Here is an 18343-nt window from a genome sequence, read left to right on the forward strand (position 1 = left end):
TTCATCAGACGTATTTACATAGCCTAAGCAAGACGCTACTTCACATCACACTTAGCGCTTTAAACTTTCGTGGCCAATAATAATAAAAAGTTAATCAATGTGACATCTTCATTAACAAAAACACATTCTCATGACTTGACCTGGCTGGCCCTCTTACCCCAAACGTCGTTCGTCCACTTAGTATTCAATATTTCTCTTGTTGGCTTGATATACCACACACTAATACGTGTCTTGAAATGTTCACTGAATTTCATTCCTGTTTCGAAAACGCGCATCTCTTTGAATCTCAGCCCGTCTCTGTCGCCGTAAATAGGCTCTGCAGAATAAGCACAAGAGAGCTTCTCTGAAGGGCCTGTAGGTGACAGTGTATATGATGACATTCCACAGACTGTTGGACAAAACAGACACAGTTGATACCTGTGCAAGAGACTTTGAGACCTGTGCTCTGGACCCAATTAGGTTCCATGTCACGCCGACGATGAAGGGGACGTACGAGAGACAGAAGACGCCAGCAGCCAACGTCACCATCAAGGGAAATTTGACGACGTTCTCTTGGTCGTCGGTGCCTACAGACTGAACACGTCGCTTTCCTCGCTTCAGTTCTACAGCGATCATACAAGACGATATGACGATGATGGCGAGTGTTAGAAGCGGGATGCCTACAGATACCACCACAGCCGACGTAGTGTCAAAATCGACCAAACACAGACATATATAAGGGCTGTAATAAAAGTCCATATCAGGAAACATAATCATGCAAAACCTTCCCACACTGAGCAGCACGGTGGTACCAATGGCAAGACAGAAAACCTTTGTAGTGATGAGTCTGGTATAGGCTAATGGTCTTGATATTGCTATGTAGCGATCTATGACTGCCAGAGCTATGTTGAATATTGTCTGACCTGTCAACAAACAAGAAATGCCTGTTGCAAGGCCCATCATTCCCTCGGAGTAGGCGAAGCGGTTAAGGAAGGCCGATGGTACCACAAACGTTAAAAAGTAGACTCCAAAACTAAGGTCACATACTGCTCTGAACGTTATGAGCCACAGTGTGGGCATGTGTAGCTGTTTCGACAAGACGATTACCAGAACAGTGGCACCATTGCTTATTATCACGCACACCGATACCAGGAGGTAGGTGACTCCAAGAATGAAGGCATCTCTTTTCGTGTCATCATTTATGGTTTCAGTCTGATTCATCCCCAACTGTTCATTCATCTCTGTTGTCATCTCCGGATGTAGTCACAAAATGGCTTTGCTCGTAATTCATTAGCTGTGCATCATCCTGCAGTATAATGACGTGTTCAAACAACACCAGAGAATAACTAGTCCGGGTTATCCATCAACGGATTGAAGTTGGCGTAAAAGGCAAAATGAAAAGAAAATAGTCACACATCACATTTAAAGATATGCTGGAACTGAGGCGGTGCTGGTTTTTATACCCCAAGAGCTTGCTCCCTCGTAGTCCTGTTGAAGCAAATGGACTGGACCTTGTCTAACCTTACCTCGAGGTGATAATATCCCACTGTTTAATAATCAGGATCAGATCATACCCATATCACGGAGACGCCATTTCCTTTGTTCTGTGTTGACGTCGGCGAGGCTGTAGTCAGATCATTCCGACACCCCCGAGCGAGTCCGCATGGAGTCACTTGTTAGCATTAGTGATCATTTCTGAAGAGCAAATCATCCGGAATACAAGAACAGGTGAGGGACGATATTGGCATTGACTCTGCTTTTCTATGATGTACTATTTCATAATGAATTCAACAGATCAAACTCCAAGGAATCTTGAGAGCAGATGTTCTATGTAATAAATACGTTGGTGAGTGTGTGTGTGAGTGTGTGAGTGTGTGAAGAGTATTTGTGAAGACGGGGTTGGGAGTTTTTTAAAAGACGTCAACAGTCAGACGCGTAGCAAGCCATTTTTTCGTGTAAGCCCGATAGTAACATATGTCATACTTGATGTCACTCTGAGGGTGCGAGTTCAAATCCCGGATGGGGCTCAACTAAAAAAACGTACTAGAATTTGTACTTTACTAAGAAAATGTAATCCCAATATGACATATGTTACATTTGACCACTTTCTAAAATGCATTGTGTAATCATAAGCCCGGTAGGTTGCAAAGCTCTATATTTAGATAGTATTGAGGGCTTGACCAACCCTTTTAGCAACAATCATGTGCACTCCCGGGCTTTTTATAATGGTAGCTACGACCCTGACAGTCTGCACCGTTGGTGGAATAAAGCTGAAAGCACCGACATCTTCCCGACGATAATGTGACTTGGATACAGAGCAGGGTCTTGAATGGAGCCCCAGAAGGGACTTCGTCGCGTTGTCGCCCTTACAAAAACAAGCGAAAAGTGTAAAAACGTTTTGGCTATTTGTCGCAATGTCACATTGTCGTGCTTTGAATAATGTTTTTTTTTATTCAACCAAAGATCGACAATGCGGACAAAGCGAGTATTTTCAACATAAGTGTAAAAAGTGGTGTAAAAAGCATTGTACTGCGTGACAAGGCACACCTGTAGCAGGTGTCAGAGTGGCAAAATCAAAAACATAATCAAGTTGAATATTTTAATTTTGGGTTAAGCAACTGTTGACTACTTTTCGAGAAATTCATAAATATGGATGCTGTCTTGACAAACTAATAAACATAAACCGGGCAATGATTCGACCCATTACAGAATCATGGCACGTCAGATTATTTAGTCTCTGAAAACATATAATTTTGACAGAAAGAAATTATAACACCATTTAAATTTAGAAGTAGTCCCAGTGAGCTCGGAGATTGGAACCTGGGGAAATCTAGACTCCATTAAGAACACTTGGATTTTGCAGAAAGGGTTGGGCGGGAGAGAACATAATTAGGTTCAGGGAGAATGAGGCAGACATCTTAGGGCGATATATATACTGGGCGAATGTGGCTCGTACACGGTGGGAAACCATTTTCACACCCTAGTAATATCAGTATTAATTAGTTTTAGAAGAACAAAAATTGAAGTGGGAAAGAAGGACTTCTGTTGATGTGACACACAAGGCATTTAATGGATAGCTTGTCCGTTGTCAACGAGGGCGACGGAGACGCCATTGTTCCCATTACTTGACTGAGTTCTGTCTAGAAGAAACGTTTGCGCATCGCGCAGGAGAAGAGGTTCTAGTTTTCCCGGAGCACACGGAAATTACCGAGGCCTTGCGAATGATCACTTTTGAAGCAACGTCGCTGATTGCACAACTAAATCTGATTACCACCAATCACGAATCCTGAACACTCGCACCATGAAAAGGCCGTATTAGAACAGAGGTTCGTAGGAAGATATGAAAGTAACCTCTGTAGGAAGAAAGTGCTGATAAGGGGTGAAGATGTAAACTTTCACTGACGGCTCAGTACCCTTGGGGTAATAGTGTTAATATGTAAGTAAGTGTGTATGTTTTCAGTGTATGGTGTGGATACACATAACGAGAAAACAAATGTATTCAATTTCCAACCAGGCTTCACGTGGATCCAATCAACAATCGTGAATCAGGTTACATCCGGAACACATCTGGCTTGTGATGTTTGACGTGTTATACATTCAAGAGATCTCAAGTTGGAGATCATATAGCGAACAACGAACCTCGGGGTGGAGACGGACCGTGACTTTTACACGAGGTTGCGAGATGTGTTTAGTTGCATGCGAGGGTTTCGAGAACTGATTATCCAATCGTCTGTTGAAACCTTGATATATAAACTTATATATAAACTTATATAAACTTATTTATAGGTTTGAGTATGTAACTTATTATTGATTTGTTAGAGAGCATTCATTGCATAAGAGAACTAGATGTGTACTGGGCATTTTAGTGAATTAACGAACGAAAATATGTTTCGATACCCCACTGTTCCAAAAGAAATTGACCGTCACAATAGTTACAATTTATTTATTTTCTGGTACATTACTAAAAAAATATATGAATAAAATGGCCTTAGTGGGTGGAGTCAATAGGAAGATTTATCATATTTATTTGGCAGGGCACAATTTATTTCAGTGGATAATAGGTGTCTCTTCACATGCGTCCATCACAGGGTATAAAACATTGATCTCGGCAAAATATGATTCTAATAAACTAAAATTAGATTTAACCATTTCACCATTATTTTGTGCGTGCAAGAGCTCTTTTGAGGGTTTCAAAGAAAAAAACAAGTGAAACGTGTCTTCATAACATTGTGTTTTGTGAAATGTACATGTTAAAGAGGTAAATGATAGATAATTTTGATTCAAATATAAATTCATTTTCAATATAATGGAAAATTTAATTTCAATCAGAACAAATTTGAATATCAGCGAAGAACACTAGCTTTGAATTAAACCATATTCTTATCAGATTCACCACAATATATTTGGTGCAAGCAAAACTATGACGATGTTTCGCCATTTATGTCAATTTTTGTTGTTGTACACCCCTAAAAATAATACCATAAAAATGAATAAGCAGATTCTAATCCAAATTTTGACCCTAAAGTGGGTCGGAGGCGTTTGATAATGTATGCATGTTAATCATGCTACTACACTATCTGGTGGTATTGAGTGGTCATTGTTTATCTTGACTTGTGTTTGTAATCCATCTAAACAAAATTTCATTCCTCACTGTTTTCGGCGATGAAAACAGCCAGCAGGCGTCGCGAGGTATCAGTCACCTCATTAGCTCGATAATGATCGTTAATAATAATCTGCTCCTGGGGCCGTTCAATCAACAAAGCTCTGGACAACGATTAGTGCTTATCACAACTGGTGACTTTTTAATCTCTGTTGGAACAATGGAGTTGTTAAGGCCAATTAACGAACCAACACTTACTTGAAGGTAGATTGCTGTCTCTTGCCTAGCCCGGCTTCCTTAATCACAAGTCGATTGGTTTGAATCCCGTGTATACAGACTATTGGGATCGACATTTGTAGACAGGTGTATACCTTCTTGTTCTGTATTTACTATAAATGCTCATAGATGCTCATAAATGCTAATTTTCTATTTAGCACTGCAGAATGGGATTGGCAGATGTTAACATAATGTAGTTCAGGGACTGTGAGACAGACCAGACAGAAAGAAGAAATGACTGGAGGTCAGGGTCACACAGATAGAAATGATAGAATCAGTGAAGAACAGGAAGACAGGGGAAATCAACTTATCAACATGCGTGCTAAGGAAATGTATCTTCGGGGACTACTTTGTCCGCGCCGGAGAAGAAGACCACGGGACAATCTTCTACACCAGCCTCCGTAAAGTCTCGCTTACCTCTTTATCTGGAGTATGTCGGTTTGTGATTTAAAGTTATTTCCAGCAATCCTTTGTCGGGTCTTAGATTCGAATATTTGAAAGGGAGCTGTGATAAAGTTTGTACATGCGGCGTAAAAGATAATTCATTCTAGAACATTGTTTGGTTAGAGGGAGGCTGGTTTATCCTGTGAAAGTGTACACGGAGTTGCGGCAAAAATAATCGATATAAACATGTCATGCTTCCTTTCGAAAAACAAGCAATTCCCCTCCACTGGAAGCGCTTGTATATAGAATCTCATCATCATACACTAGAGTAAAATGTGTACAGACAATCACAGGTGTTCTCACTATTGCCTTGCCTATTAAACTGTTGAATGTTCAATGCTACCTTAACAAAAACAACAGCAGCAACAACAACAACAACAACAACAACATCAACAACAAGTAAAAGTTATAATGGTAGTACCACACGTGGTGGTTGTGTGATTGTCTCTGTGAGTGTGTGTGTGTGTGTGTGTGTGTGTGTGTGTGTTCCTTCTTTCACAGGGTATTATTACCCTGACTGTGTTAATAATGAGTCATAGGACAGTCAACCCTGGGTCAACTCTCACGATGCCCTTACGTTTGAGTTTGAAGTTGACGCCTTCAAAGCTAGACTGATGGAGAGAGCAAGAACTGAAACAACCCCCATAACCACCATCTACGGTGAGGAGATCTCCAGGCTACGCTAGCATCACGTCCCAGATGACCTTCTGAAACAGATACCAGCTCTGAAGTCCTTCATCACCATGCTCTACCACCAGAGACACAAGACCTTGCCCCACCTTCCTGCCAGCAGTCCCCAGATCCAGTTGGAGGAGAAGTACTCCCAGACAGAAGGTGGCGACCAGTTCCTGCACCGTGTTAGTGACAACGTCCTTATTTTCACTACTGACAAGAACATTGAACGCTTGTGTGCTGCAGATGTTGCGGTTTGTGATGGTACATTTTATGCCTGTCCAAAATTGTTTGATCAGATTTATGTTTCCATTAGTTTATTGCTTGTTGCCCAACAGAACAAAGGAGTGTTATGTTAGCATGTTTCAGTACTTGTGTGATGTTGCTCCACTTACAATCCAGTTGGAATTTGAACGGGCAGCTCACAATTCCCGGGACATCTGTTAGGGGGTGTTTTTTCCATTTCACCCAGTGTATCTGAAGAGGGTACAGAAAGAAGGTTTGGTGATGGAGTATAAGGAAGATGAGGAAGTGAGGAAGCTAGTGAGAAGAGCCGCTGCCCTCCCACTAGTACCTCGTGGACGATGTATGGCTTGATGCCATAGCTGACTCTCCTGCTGTCCCCAAAGTAACTACTGCATTCATGGATTATGTGCCAACCAACTGGGTTCAGGGCCAGGCCTTCACATCATGTGTGTGGAATCACTTTGAAAACCAGGGCCACCGTACCAACAATAACCTAGGAGGATGGCACAATAAGGTAAAGAGACTTGTCCAGGAGTGCCACCCTAACATTTACGAGATAGTAAAGCTATTTCAGCGTGAGCAGTCTCTCACAGAGGTTGTTGTCCTGAGACTTTCTGACCAGTGGACAGCACCTTCACGAAGAAAGAAATATAGAACCATTGACGCTCGTATTGCATCACTGAAGACCAAGCTTCTGAGCCAACACCTGAGTGACATGGAGTATACAGATCATGTGGGCGACCTCCTTCATCAGCAGTAGGGGGTGTAAAAAAGATTTTTTTTTTGGTGATCTTACACCATTTTATCTGTTCGTACACATGGCAACATACTAAACCATTATCATCATTATTATGTTTTACAGATTAAGATGTATTATTACTATGGGATATTATTATTATATGTAATATGCCTATTAGTATATCATATTGTGCTAATTATAGAAATAAAACCTGTTGTGATCTGAATAAAATTACGAGGAATCATGTCTTGTTTCGTTGAATACGGTAACGTGTTTGAATCACTAAGCATGTTTTGACAGCATAGCCGGGAGAGCCGCATTCCATGTTCACGCAACCGTAACTATTGCCGGGAGAGCCACACCAATTTAGGCTATCTGTTTCGGAAATGTGGCTCTCCCGGCCTGTAACCTGTGAAAGCACTGTAGCATTGTCACTATATCCCACTGTATTATTCAAGACTGGCGTCTCTTCACTGAAGTTAACACAGCGAACTTACACAGTCGGTTAATTCTCGTGATCATCTACCTCTTGGTATCGGTGTCCGTGATCATCATCAGCACTGCTCCGGCCTATCTTAAAGAACTGTTCAAACCATACCTTCCATGCAGACAGTTTCGCTCCAGTGACAAAAACTTACTTCACATTCAAAAGTGGAAGTTGAAATCCTATGGTTTTCGCTCATTTCAAGTGGCGGCCGCCATGAACTGGAATGAGTTACCAGCTCATCTTGGTTACAAGCCCAACAGTCACATGTTTCAAAGCAAACCTAAAGACATACCTTTTCTCTATGTTTTACAAGTGACTCCTAAATTCTATCTTGCCTGAGCTATGAGCATGCTGTCGGTGTGGATTTAGCGCAATATAATGGACTAATTATTCATTATTATTATTGTTATTATTTTACATTTAGTTATGTTTGCAAGCGCGTGACACTTAACTGTTTGGGATTTTTCTTTGTTCACTACACTGTGAAGTATGTATTGTTATTTGGGTTTGTGCCTGCTTTGATCTGTAGTATTGTTGCTCTTGTCCATAGGGACGGTGGGGTAACCTAGTGGTTAAAGCGTTCGATCGTCACGCTGAAGGCCCGGGTTTGATTCCCCACATGGGTACAATGTGTGAAGCCCATTTCTGGTCCCCCGCCGTGATGTTGCTGGAATGTTGCTCAAACGGTGTAAAATCACACTCACTCATTCTTGTCTATGATATCTGTGATATCGTTGCTTATCGGTCCGTTGTTATGCAACCATTGTTTTAAGATAAGCCTAACCGTGACCTGGACGACGATATCTATCGGTATAGTATCTCTAGTGTCACTCGCGAAAAGATATAACTGTTGTAGTTTGACTATCGTACCGTTTCGCGATCATAAGCACCAAACCCGCGTGGACGGTGAGCTGCCAAACTGTTTCAAACGTAACTTAATTCTGGCTGTTTTGCTTGGTGCAACGCATTTGTCTGTTATGATTATTTAAGACATAGATACAACACGACAACTATACTGAAGAAACAAAGTGTTAGAATAATAGTTTCAGACAAGAAATGCCTTCAGGTTACATATGGGTACTTCTTTAATGAGTTAACCGAGTCCCCCGTAGATCCTGCAGAGATTTGTTCATGAGACAATTATTCCGTCACACAGGCCCAGAAACAAATTACCCAATGCAACCCACTCAAGTCTAAAATATGTGGCAAGTCTAGATTACCACAGTTTAAGGAAGAAAGTCTCTGGGCTCCTTTTTATTATATTTTATGAATATACTTCATGAACTGTTTTACCCTGTAAAATACGCTCCAGAGACGAGATAGTAGTCAACGTGACTATGGAAGTCATCAGATAGGAGCATCTGCATACGTGTCGTTCGTCGAAACCATTGCCAGAAGAAAACAGTTGGTGGTCGCGAGGTATCAGTTACTCTCGTGGGCTCGATAATGATCGTTAATGATAATCTGCCGCTGAGGCCTTTCAGTCACCAACGATGTTGGCAACCAATAGCTTTCGTTCAGAGAACACACGCTGTGCTAATCTTTACACTTGTTCTGAATTTACACTTGTTGTCTCTTGCCTAACCTGGCTTCCTTAATCACAAGACAATTAGTTTGAATCCCATATATACTCCTCAAGGGACTATCCTCATCTATTGTAGACCCTCTTTTCTGTATTTACTGGGGCTCATTTTCCGTAACGTTGATACATCCTATAAGAATGAGTCATGTATGGTAGTCACATCTATCAGACATGTTTTTCATTGACAGTTTACGAAGCTCCACTTTGTCCGAAAGGTATATTATGTTAAAACCCCCATCTATTTGAATGACTTTGTCGGGTATAAAGTTGTATGCATCGGTCTTGTCCCCTCCTTGTTCTGAATCATCCTTGTATATTTGACCGATATGTATAAGCAATAATAAATGAATAATGTTTCAGTTATATGATACGTGTACACTCTCCATGAAAATTTCATACTCGCGCCACAATTATTACCACTGATTCAAGTACGCATGAGTGCACACACCCAGATTCCAACTGACGAACACTATGACTGCACGGTATTACCTTTATACCGGTATATCACAACACGCTTTTCAAACTATACGTATTGCAATACTTTTTCTGAGAACAGGTATATTGGGTAAAGAACATATATGAATTTTCAGTGATTACCTTCGTGTTTTAAATTAAAATCTACACAGACTTTCATTCACAACAAATGTTTTCTTGGGTTATTCAATGACAAAAGGACATACTGTAATAATATAAATGGTAAACAAAAGAAAATAGAATCCTTGACTATGCAACCTTATTATACCCCCGCAACGAAGTAACGGGGGTATATAGCGTTCATTCCGTCCCTCCTTCCGTCCGCCCGTCCGTCCATCCCGAAACTTTGTCCGGAGCATATTTCTTAAAGTTTCACCAAACTTGGTTCACCAAACTTCACACACATGTTAATCATTACCCATTGATGTGCCTTTTGCTATTTTAAGTTTTCTTCAGAATTTGTTTTATTGCTGTTTCCATGGAAACACGACTTAGTGCCAAATGTGTTTGATGGTTTTGTCCGGAGCATATCTCTTAAAGTTTACATGCTAGGTTCACCAAACTTCACATACATTTTAATCATTACCAACTGATGTGCCTTTTGCTATTTTAAGTTTTTTTCAGAATTTTTGTTTTATTGCTGTTTCCATGGAAACACGACTTAGTGCCAAATGTGTTTGATGGTTTTGTCCGGAGCATATCTCTTAAAGTTTACATGCTAGGTTCACCAAACTTCTCACACATGTTAATCATTACCCATTGATGTGCCTTTTGCTATTTTAAGTTATTTTCAGAATTTTTGTTTTATTGCTGTTTCCATGGAAACATGACTTAGTGCCAAATGTGTTTGATGGTTTTGTCCGGAGCATATCTCTTAAAGTTTACATGCTAGGTTCACCAAACTTCTCACACATGTTAATCATTACCCATTGATGTGGCTTTTGCTATTTTAATATTTTTTCAGAATTTAGTTTTTTTGCCATTTCCATGGAAACATGACTTAGTGCCAAATGTGTTTGATGGTTTTGTCCGGAGCATATCTCTTAAAGTTTACATGCTAGGTTCACCAAACTTCACATACATGTTAATCATTACCCATTGATGTGCCTTTTCCTATTTTTTTATTTTTTAGAATTTGTTTTGTTGTTGTTTCCATGGAAACATGACTTAGTGCAAAATGTGTTTGATGGTTACCCGGCCACAGCATATCATCGAAACTATACATGCCAGGTTCACCAAACTTAATACACAAGTTAATCATGACCCACAGATATGCCATGTGCTAAAAAATTACAATCTTCATCTACGTCCACTTCATTCGGTGTGCAACAAGTTCAATTGTATGTCAGGTTTCCACGGAAAACACAAAAAATAATGTTTCCATAAATTATTACTGTAATTAGTACATGGCAAAACTATTATCTAACATGTATATAAAGTTTAGTAGAGTCAAGGAGAAAGTCTTGTGATCTGCTGATCCTTGTCACATTATATATATCAATATCAGTCATTTCCATGTCCCAAAGTAGGAAGCGGGGGTATGTGAGCTGTGCTTACTTCTACACTTGTTTTGAGATTGCTGGTATCAGAACCATAACAAATATGTTTATGGACTTATTATGTGGAAAATAGGATTGACATGCACAATTAGTGCCACTGAAGGTCCCAATATACCGCAATACTTATCGCAATACGGGTACATGAATCGCAACATATGCAATACAATTTTTCTGCCAATACACAGCCCTAATGAACACAGTGGCCAAACTTTTTACATCCGCTTGAAGAGTCGAAAGAGTATGAGAAAACAATGGAAATGGAAATGTGACAAACATAACCAAGAATAGGTCCATGTTATGGTGTAGCTATGTCGACATGTTGTGTTTCCGATACATTTTCTACGAAAGTTATATTGTTTCTGTTGACATTGTAATTACGATATTATTTAACATAACAAGTTTCGCGAACACCTGGTATTGTCACTGTGATACAGATATATTACCTGCTGCGTTTTTGTGTTAAATTTGTATAGCACATGGTCTGTGAGGGCAATGCATTATACAAACTACATTGTTCTTTGCACTACATCTCCTGTTATACTGGGTAACAGGTTATAGCCCGGAAAAGCCACAACAGAGTTGGAAGTGGTGTGGCTCAACCGGCAATGGCCATGGTTGAGTGATCGTGTGAATGTGGCTCTCCCGGCAATGCGCTATTAGCTAATCTATGTTACAGTTACTGTAAATAATGTGAAATATTCGTTATGTAAAATCTAGAAATCCAGTTGAATTGTTCGGAGAGAAAAGTCCAGATCATGCAAACTAGCTGTCTCACGTAGGTACTCAAACACCTTTTACGAATTATTTATGATTATACAACCAATTATTTCTTTGATGCATTTTAAGCATTATGGGAGGGTCAATGTTTTATCTTTTTCTGATAACTGTTTGAGATAAGAGCTATTGTGTTTACATTCATGCTTAAAACTAAACTTTTCTTTAGAAGAATGACCATTTATTGCCCAAATATACTCATAAACAGCTACAAAAGTGACGCCTAACTCTTTCCATTTCTACAAAATGTATGACTAGATTTTCCAAAATCAGTATTTTTGCCGCCGTTGCAGTAATGACACATTGATTTAAAGTTGAAACGTCACAATAAATTTGATGGAAAATTCTTGTCCAAACTTCTCTGCTGATGCAATGTACCAATCATACAAACCAAAGTAGTTTACATTAAGGCATACAAAATACAGAACATACAAATACAATTTTCTCCCCAAACCCCTACAGCCCAAACCTCTACAGTTTATAACAACAAAGTTCATGGTCCAGTTCACTGCTAAGCTCCTGCGTGTTACCTATTTCATACAATGGACCAGCCCAAACACTTAGAAATTAAGAGAATGATTTCATGAGCACTGACAACACTAAGCAATGATGAACCTACGCACAAAATCAAAGTTTGGACGAATCTCTTCCGTTTTCCAGCTTTGGACAAACGTCTATACTTATCCATGGTTAAAGAGAAGTGACAGGAAATAGCAATATCTCCCCACCCCATAACTGTAATGTAAACGTAGACACAATTTTGCCAATTGCCCCTGTGGGTAAAGTTAACCCCGGGGGCAAACTATCCATGGGGGTAAAAGGGATGCATGTAAACAAGGCATTAATGGTTTTAATGGATGATAACAAAAATATTTTAACAAAAGTTCAATAATACTGAACTTGCGGTTTAATTAAAGGCCGGTGTGCAAACTTAAAAGTAGGGGCTGTAGAGGTTTGGGGAGACAACCGTTGCCTGCTGTGGCGGATAATTCTCTAATTGACAATACTAGTCCGTCTGCGAGTCAACAACGTTATATTGCAAGCGTTTGCTAGAAGCTCTGTGCTGAGCTGGCAGTTTCTAACTGAATGCACGCGTTGGTTTACATGAATATAACGAAGTACTAACAATGTTGCTTCTGTTCCTTAAAAGGTAATATGACAAGAACATGTGATACTTCGTCAACAACCCACATGCCTCGAGGGCAGTGGTCATCTGGAGCATCTTACTCTTGGCCTTATATGACCACGGCATAAAGCTGCAGTCCCAGGATTCAAGAGTACGCCTGGCCTCTAGTCTATCATACAGACCCTGGAACACATATATTCATTGCAACCCATGCAAGTCTGGAATATATGGCAAGGCTAGATTACCACAGTTTCTGAAAATGAAGAAATTGTTTCTGGGCTCCTTTTCATTATTTGTCATGGTTACAATTTGGGACCGTATTAGTTTCAAAATCTGTTCATTTCAGAGACTAGATGTTAGTTTAGTCTAGCCCCCTGCACCCGTGTGGCAGAAGGATTAGGATTGAAATGTTTAATGTATCAAAACGCGTTGAAACTATCTTCCAAAGATTAAACATTTTTTGCCAAATAGTGATCAAGTGGACATCTTCCAGTGTCCTATTCTAATATAAGGGAGTAAGTGAGTTTAGTTTTATGCCGCACTCAGCAATATTCCAGCTATATTGCGGTGGTCTGTAAATAATCGAGTCTGGACCAGACAATCCAGTGATCAACAGCATGAGCATCGATCTGCGCAATTGGGAACCAATGACATGTTTCAACCAAGTCAGCGAGCCTGACCACCCGATCCCGTTAGTCGCCTCTTACGACAATCATGGGTTACTGAAGATCAATATTCTAACTGGGACCTTCACGGGTCCTAATATAAAGGATGAGATTATAAATAGTACAAATAATTAGCTGTGATAATGATAAAGATCAGGTAACGAAAGACTCCCAATTATGAATTTCACAGTCATAAGAAAACCTCATCTTATTCCAATATAACCTAATATGCGAGTAATTAAATATACGAGCAAACATTTCCTACAATGAATTCAGCTAGAATATCAATCAAGGTATGACATGAACCTGAAAAAATAAAGGAAAACATTAATCAGAAAACACTAATGTACCAGAGGCAACTGGACTAGATGCATTCGCATCATTGTTGAATAGATTCCTAGCTAGGAGGTGAATCGAGGGAAAACACCCCATCACGTGTGATGGACATATCTCACGCACGTACGTACGCACGCACACACATCTGTATCTGAGTGTATCCTCAACAGCGACTTCTTCAGTTCCAGCAGAATGTTAGTGACTGAAAATACTATTTGTCCGCCTTAACTTTAGATGGTAACACTGATATTAATTTGTAACTGGCTTTTATTATTCTGGGGCTGGCTTGGATTAATGCTTTGCTGGTGGAAACACTTATTTGAATCATTTTCTTAAAACAAAATTTATGTGCATAATGCAATCAGCCCATGAATATTCCGGTTTGAATGGGTCTTTCGCAACCCATGAATTTCGTAGGAGGCGACTAACGGGATCGGATAGTCAGGCTCGCTGACTTGGTTGACACATGTCATCATATTCAAATTGCGTAGATCGATGCTCATGCTGTTGATGACCCGTGAAGATCCGGGGTAGAATATGTCTTCAGCAACCCATTCTTGTCATAAAAGGCGACTGCTTGTCGTAAAAGGCGACTAACGGGATCGGGTGGTCAGGCTCGCTGACTTGGTTGACACATGTCATCGGTTCCCAATTGCGCAGATCGATGCTCATGTTGTTGATCACTGGATTGTCTGGTCCAGACTCGATTATTTACAGACCGCCGCCATATAGCTTGAATATTGCTGAGTGCGGCGTAAAACTCAACTCACTCACTCACTCACGCTGTTGATCACTGGATTGTCTTTCCAGACATTACTTACAGACCGCCGCCATATAGCTGGGATATTGCTGAATGTGTCGTTACCAACAAACAAACACAATGCAACTGCATAATATATCAGTCATAAATTGTTAAAGAAATAATAACCTCTATGGAGTGATGGTGAGTGTACCCCTACGTTTACCTATGACCGAGCAATTTAGTTTAAATCTAAACCGAAACAGTGACATATATACTAATATCTGCCAAAAGGGTAATAATCCTTTACCTATGACCGAACAATAAGAAAGGTATGAAATATAGGTTAAATCTAAACCGAAACAGTGAAACATATACTAATATCTACCAAAAGGGTAATAATCCTTTTACCTATGACCGAACAATAAGAAAGGTATGAAATATAGGCTAAATCTAAACCGAAACAGTGAAATATATACTAATATCTGCCAAAAGGGTAATAATCCTTTTACCTATGACCGAACAATAAGAAAGGTATGAAATATAGGTTAAATCTAAACCGAAACAGTGAAATATATACTTATATCTGCCAAAAGGTTAATAATCCTTTTACCTATGACCGAACAATAAGAAAGGTATGAAATATAGGTTAAATCTAAACCGAAACAGTGAAATATATACTTATATCTGCCAAAAGGATAATAATCCTTTTACCTATGACCGAGCAATAAGAAAGGTATGAAATATAGGTTAAATCTAAACTGAAACAGTGAAATATATACAAATATCTGCTAAAAGAGTAATAATCCTTATGACCGAGCAATTAGAGAGGTATGAAATATAGTTTAAATCTAAACTGAAACAGTGAAATATATACTAATACCTGCCAAAAGGATAATAATCCTTTTAACTATGACCGAGCAATAGGAAAGATATGAAATGTAGTTTAAATCTAAACTGAAACAATGAAATATATACTAATATCTGCTAAAAGGGTAATAATCCTTTTACCTATGACCGAACAATAAGAAAGGTATGAAATATAGGTTAAATCTAAACCGAAACAGTGAAATATGTACTAATATCTGCCAAAAGGTTAATAATCCTTTTACCTATGACCGAGCAATAAGAAAGGTATGAAATATAGGTTAAATCTAAACCGAAACAGTGAAATATATACTAATATCTGCCAAAAGGATAATAATCCTTTTACCTATGACCGAGCAATAAGAGAGGTATGAAATATAGGTTACATCTAAACTGAAACAGTGAAATCTATGCTTATATCTGCTAAAAGGGTAATAATCCTTTTACCTATGACCGAGCAATAAGAAAGGTATGAAATATAGGTTAAATCTAAACCGAAACAGTGAAATATATACTAATATCTGCCAAAAGGGTAATAATCCTTTACCTATGACCGAGCAATAAGAAAGGTATGAAATATAGGTTAAATCAAAACCGAAACAGTGAAACATATACTAATATCTGCAAAAAGGGTAATAATCCTTTTACCTATGACCGAACAATGAGAAAGGTATGAAATATAGGTTAAATCTAAACCGAAACAGTGAAATATGTATCAATATCTGCCAAAAGGGTAATAATCCTTTTACCTATGACCGAACAATAAGAAAGGTATGAAATATAGGTTAAATCTAAACCGAAACAGTGAAATATATACTAATATCTGCCAAAAGGGTAATAATCCTTTTACCTATGACCGAGCAATAAGAAAGGTATGAAATATAGTTTAAATCTAAACCGAAACAGTGAAATATATACTTATATCTGCCAAAAGGATAATAATCCTTTTACCTATGACCGAGCAATAAGAAAGGTATGAAATATAGGTTAAATCTAAACTGAAACAGTGAAATATATACAAATATCTGCTAAAAGAGTAATAATCCTTATGACCGAGCAATTAGAAAGGTATGAAATATAGTTTAAATCTAAACTGAAACAGTGAAATATATACTAATACCTGCCAAAAGGATAATAATCCTTTTAACTATGACCGAGCAATAGGAAAGATATGAAATGTAGTTTAAATCTAAACTGAAACAATGAAATATATACTAATATCTGCTAAAAGGGTAATAATCCTTTTACCTATGACCGAACAATAAGAAAGGTATGAAATATAGGTTAAATCTAAACCGAAACAGTGAAATATGTACTAATATCTGCCAAAAGGTTAATAATCCTTTTACCTTTGACCGAGCAATAAGAAAGGTATGAAATATTGTTAAATCTAAACGAAAACAGTGAAACATATACTAATATCTGCTAAAAGGGTAATGATCCTTTTACCTATGACCGAGCAATAAGAAAGGTATGAAATATAGGTTAAATCTAAACGAAAACAGTGAAATATATACTAATATCTGCTAAAAGGGTAATGATCCTTTTACCTATGACCGAGCAATAAGAAAGGTATGAAATATAGGTTAAATCTAAACCGAAACAGTGAAATATATACTTATATCTGCCAAAAGGACAATAATCCTTTTACCTATGACCGAACAATAAGAGAGGTATGAAATATAGGTTAAATCTAAACGAAAACAGTGAAATATATACAAATATCTGCCAATAGGGTAATGATCCTTATGACCGAGCAATAAGAAAGGTATGAAACATAGGAAAAATCTTAACATGGTCATGCACGTATTTACAGGATATTAAACCTGTGTCATCAATAGATGACATTTGCAGTTATTTCACACGTTGTAAATATATTGGAAACGATAATTACACAGGTCTCACATGTGTTCACAGTCTCCTAAATGTTGTTTTCGTTTCTTGACCTGTGAAACAAATACAAATTTGATATGTATATTTCAAACGTTGGTCACATGAGACACGGATGATACACCAGAAATGGGCTTCACACATTGTACCCATGTGGGAATCGAACCTGGGTCTTCAGCGTGGCGAGCGAACGCTTTAACCACTAGGCTACCCCACCGTCCCATGTCCCTATATAACAATCCGTGACATTGCTGGGATATTGCTAAAAGCAAGAGAGAAGCGGAGAATAATAGCTACACCAACGGTAGGTTTCAAAATATTCTCATCTATCAACGTTTTCCTCCCTTACCTCAGAAGAAACTATATAGTGCAGTAACACAGAAATAGAATTACCGCTCATGACAAGTTGCCTTTGACACAACTGAATTTACTGTTTTACATACACTGACTAACACTACAGGTGTTTGAGTACAGCAGAAAACAATATTCAACCACGACGCGTTACCTATAAAAAGAATCTGTTAAATGGGTTTATATATATTTCAGTTCCTTCCATACACTTCATTGTGAATCATATTCCTTATTTTTTACACTGTAGATGTTTTAGAAATGTGTTCATATGAATGTTATTTCTTATTGTCATGTGGACATTCCCAAATTGAATGAAATCTGCTTGCTGGTTGTATGTTTTTTAACGTCTCACTAAGCAATCTATACTAGACAATCCAGTGATCAACATCATCAAGATCAACATCAATCTACGCAACTGGGACACGGTGACATGTGTCTGCCAAGTCAGCGAATCAGTCCACCCGATCCCGTTAGTCGCATCTTACATGAGTGAGTGAGTCAGTTTAGTTTTAGGCCGCTTTTAGCAATATTCCAGCA

At 38.7% G+C, this 18343-nt stretch overlaps 1 protein-coding gene across 1 annotated transcript; it reads right to left on the minus strand.

Annotated features, from left to right (window-relative positions):
• Window positions 1–240: 240 nt before the first annotated feature.
• On the minus strand, window positions 241–1230 carry LOC124274873 (beta-2 adrenergic receptor-like). Its single transcript, XM_046710245.1, has one exon. It carries the CDS (start codon window positions 1228–1230, stop codon window positions 241–243), a length of 990 nt encoding a protein of 329 aa, XP_046566201.1.
• Between the last annotated feature and the right edge of the window lie 17113 nt (window positions 1231–18343).

Source organism: Haliotis rubra, unplaced genomic scaffold (assembly GCF_003918875.1).
Source record: "Haliotis rubra isolate DU_JTF1 unplaced genomic scaffold, ASM391887v1 Scf195, whole genome shotgun sequence".
In the NCBI taxonomy this organism is placed as follows: Eukaryota; Metazoa; Mollusca; class Gastropoda; order Lepetellida; family Haliotidae; genus Haliotis; species Haliotis rubra.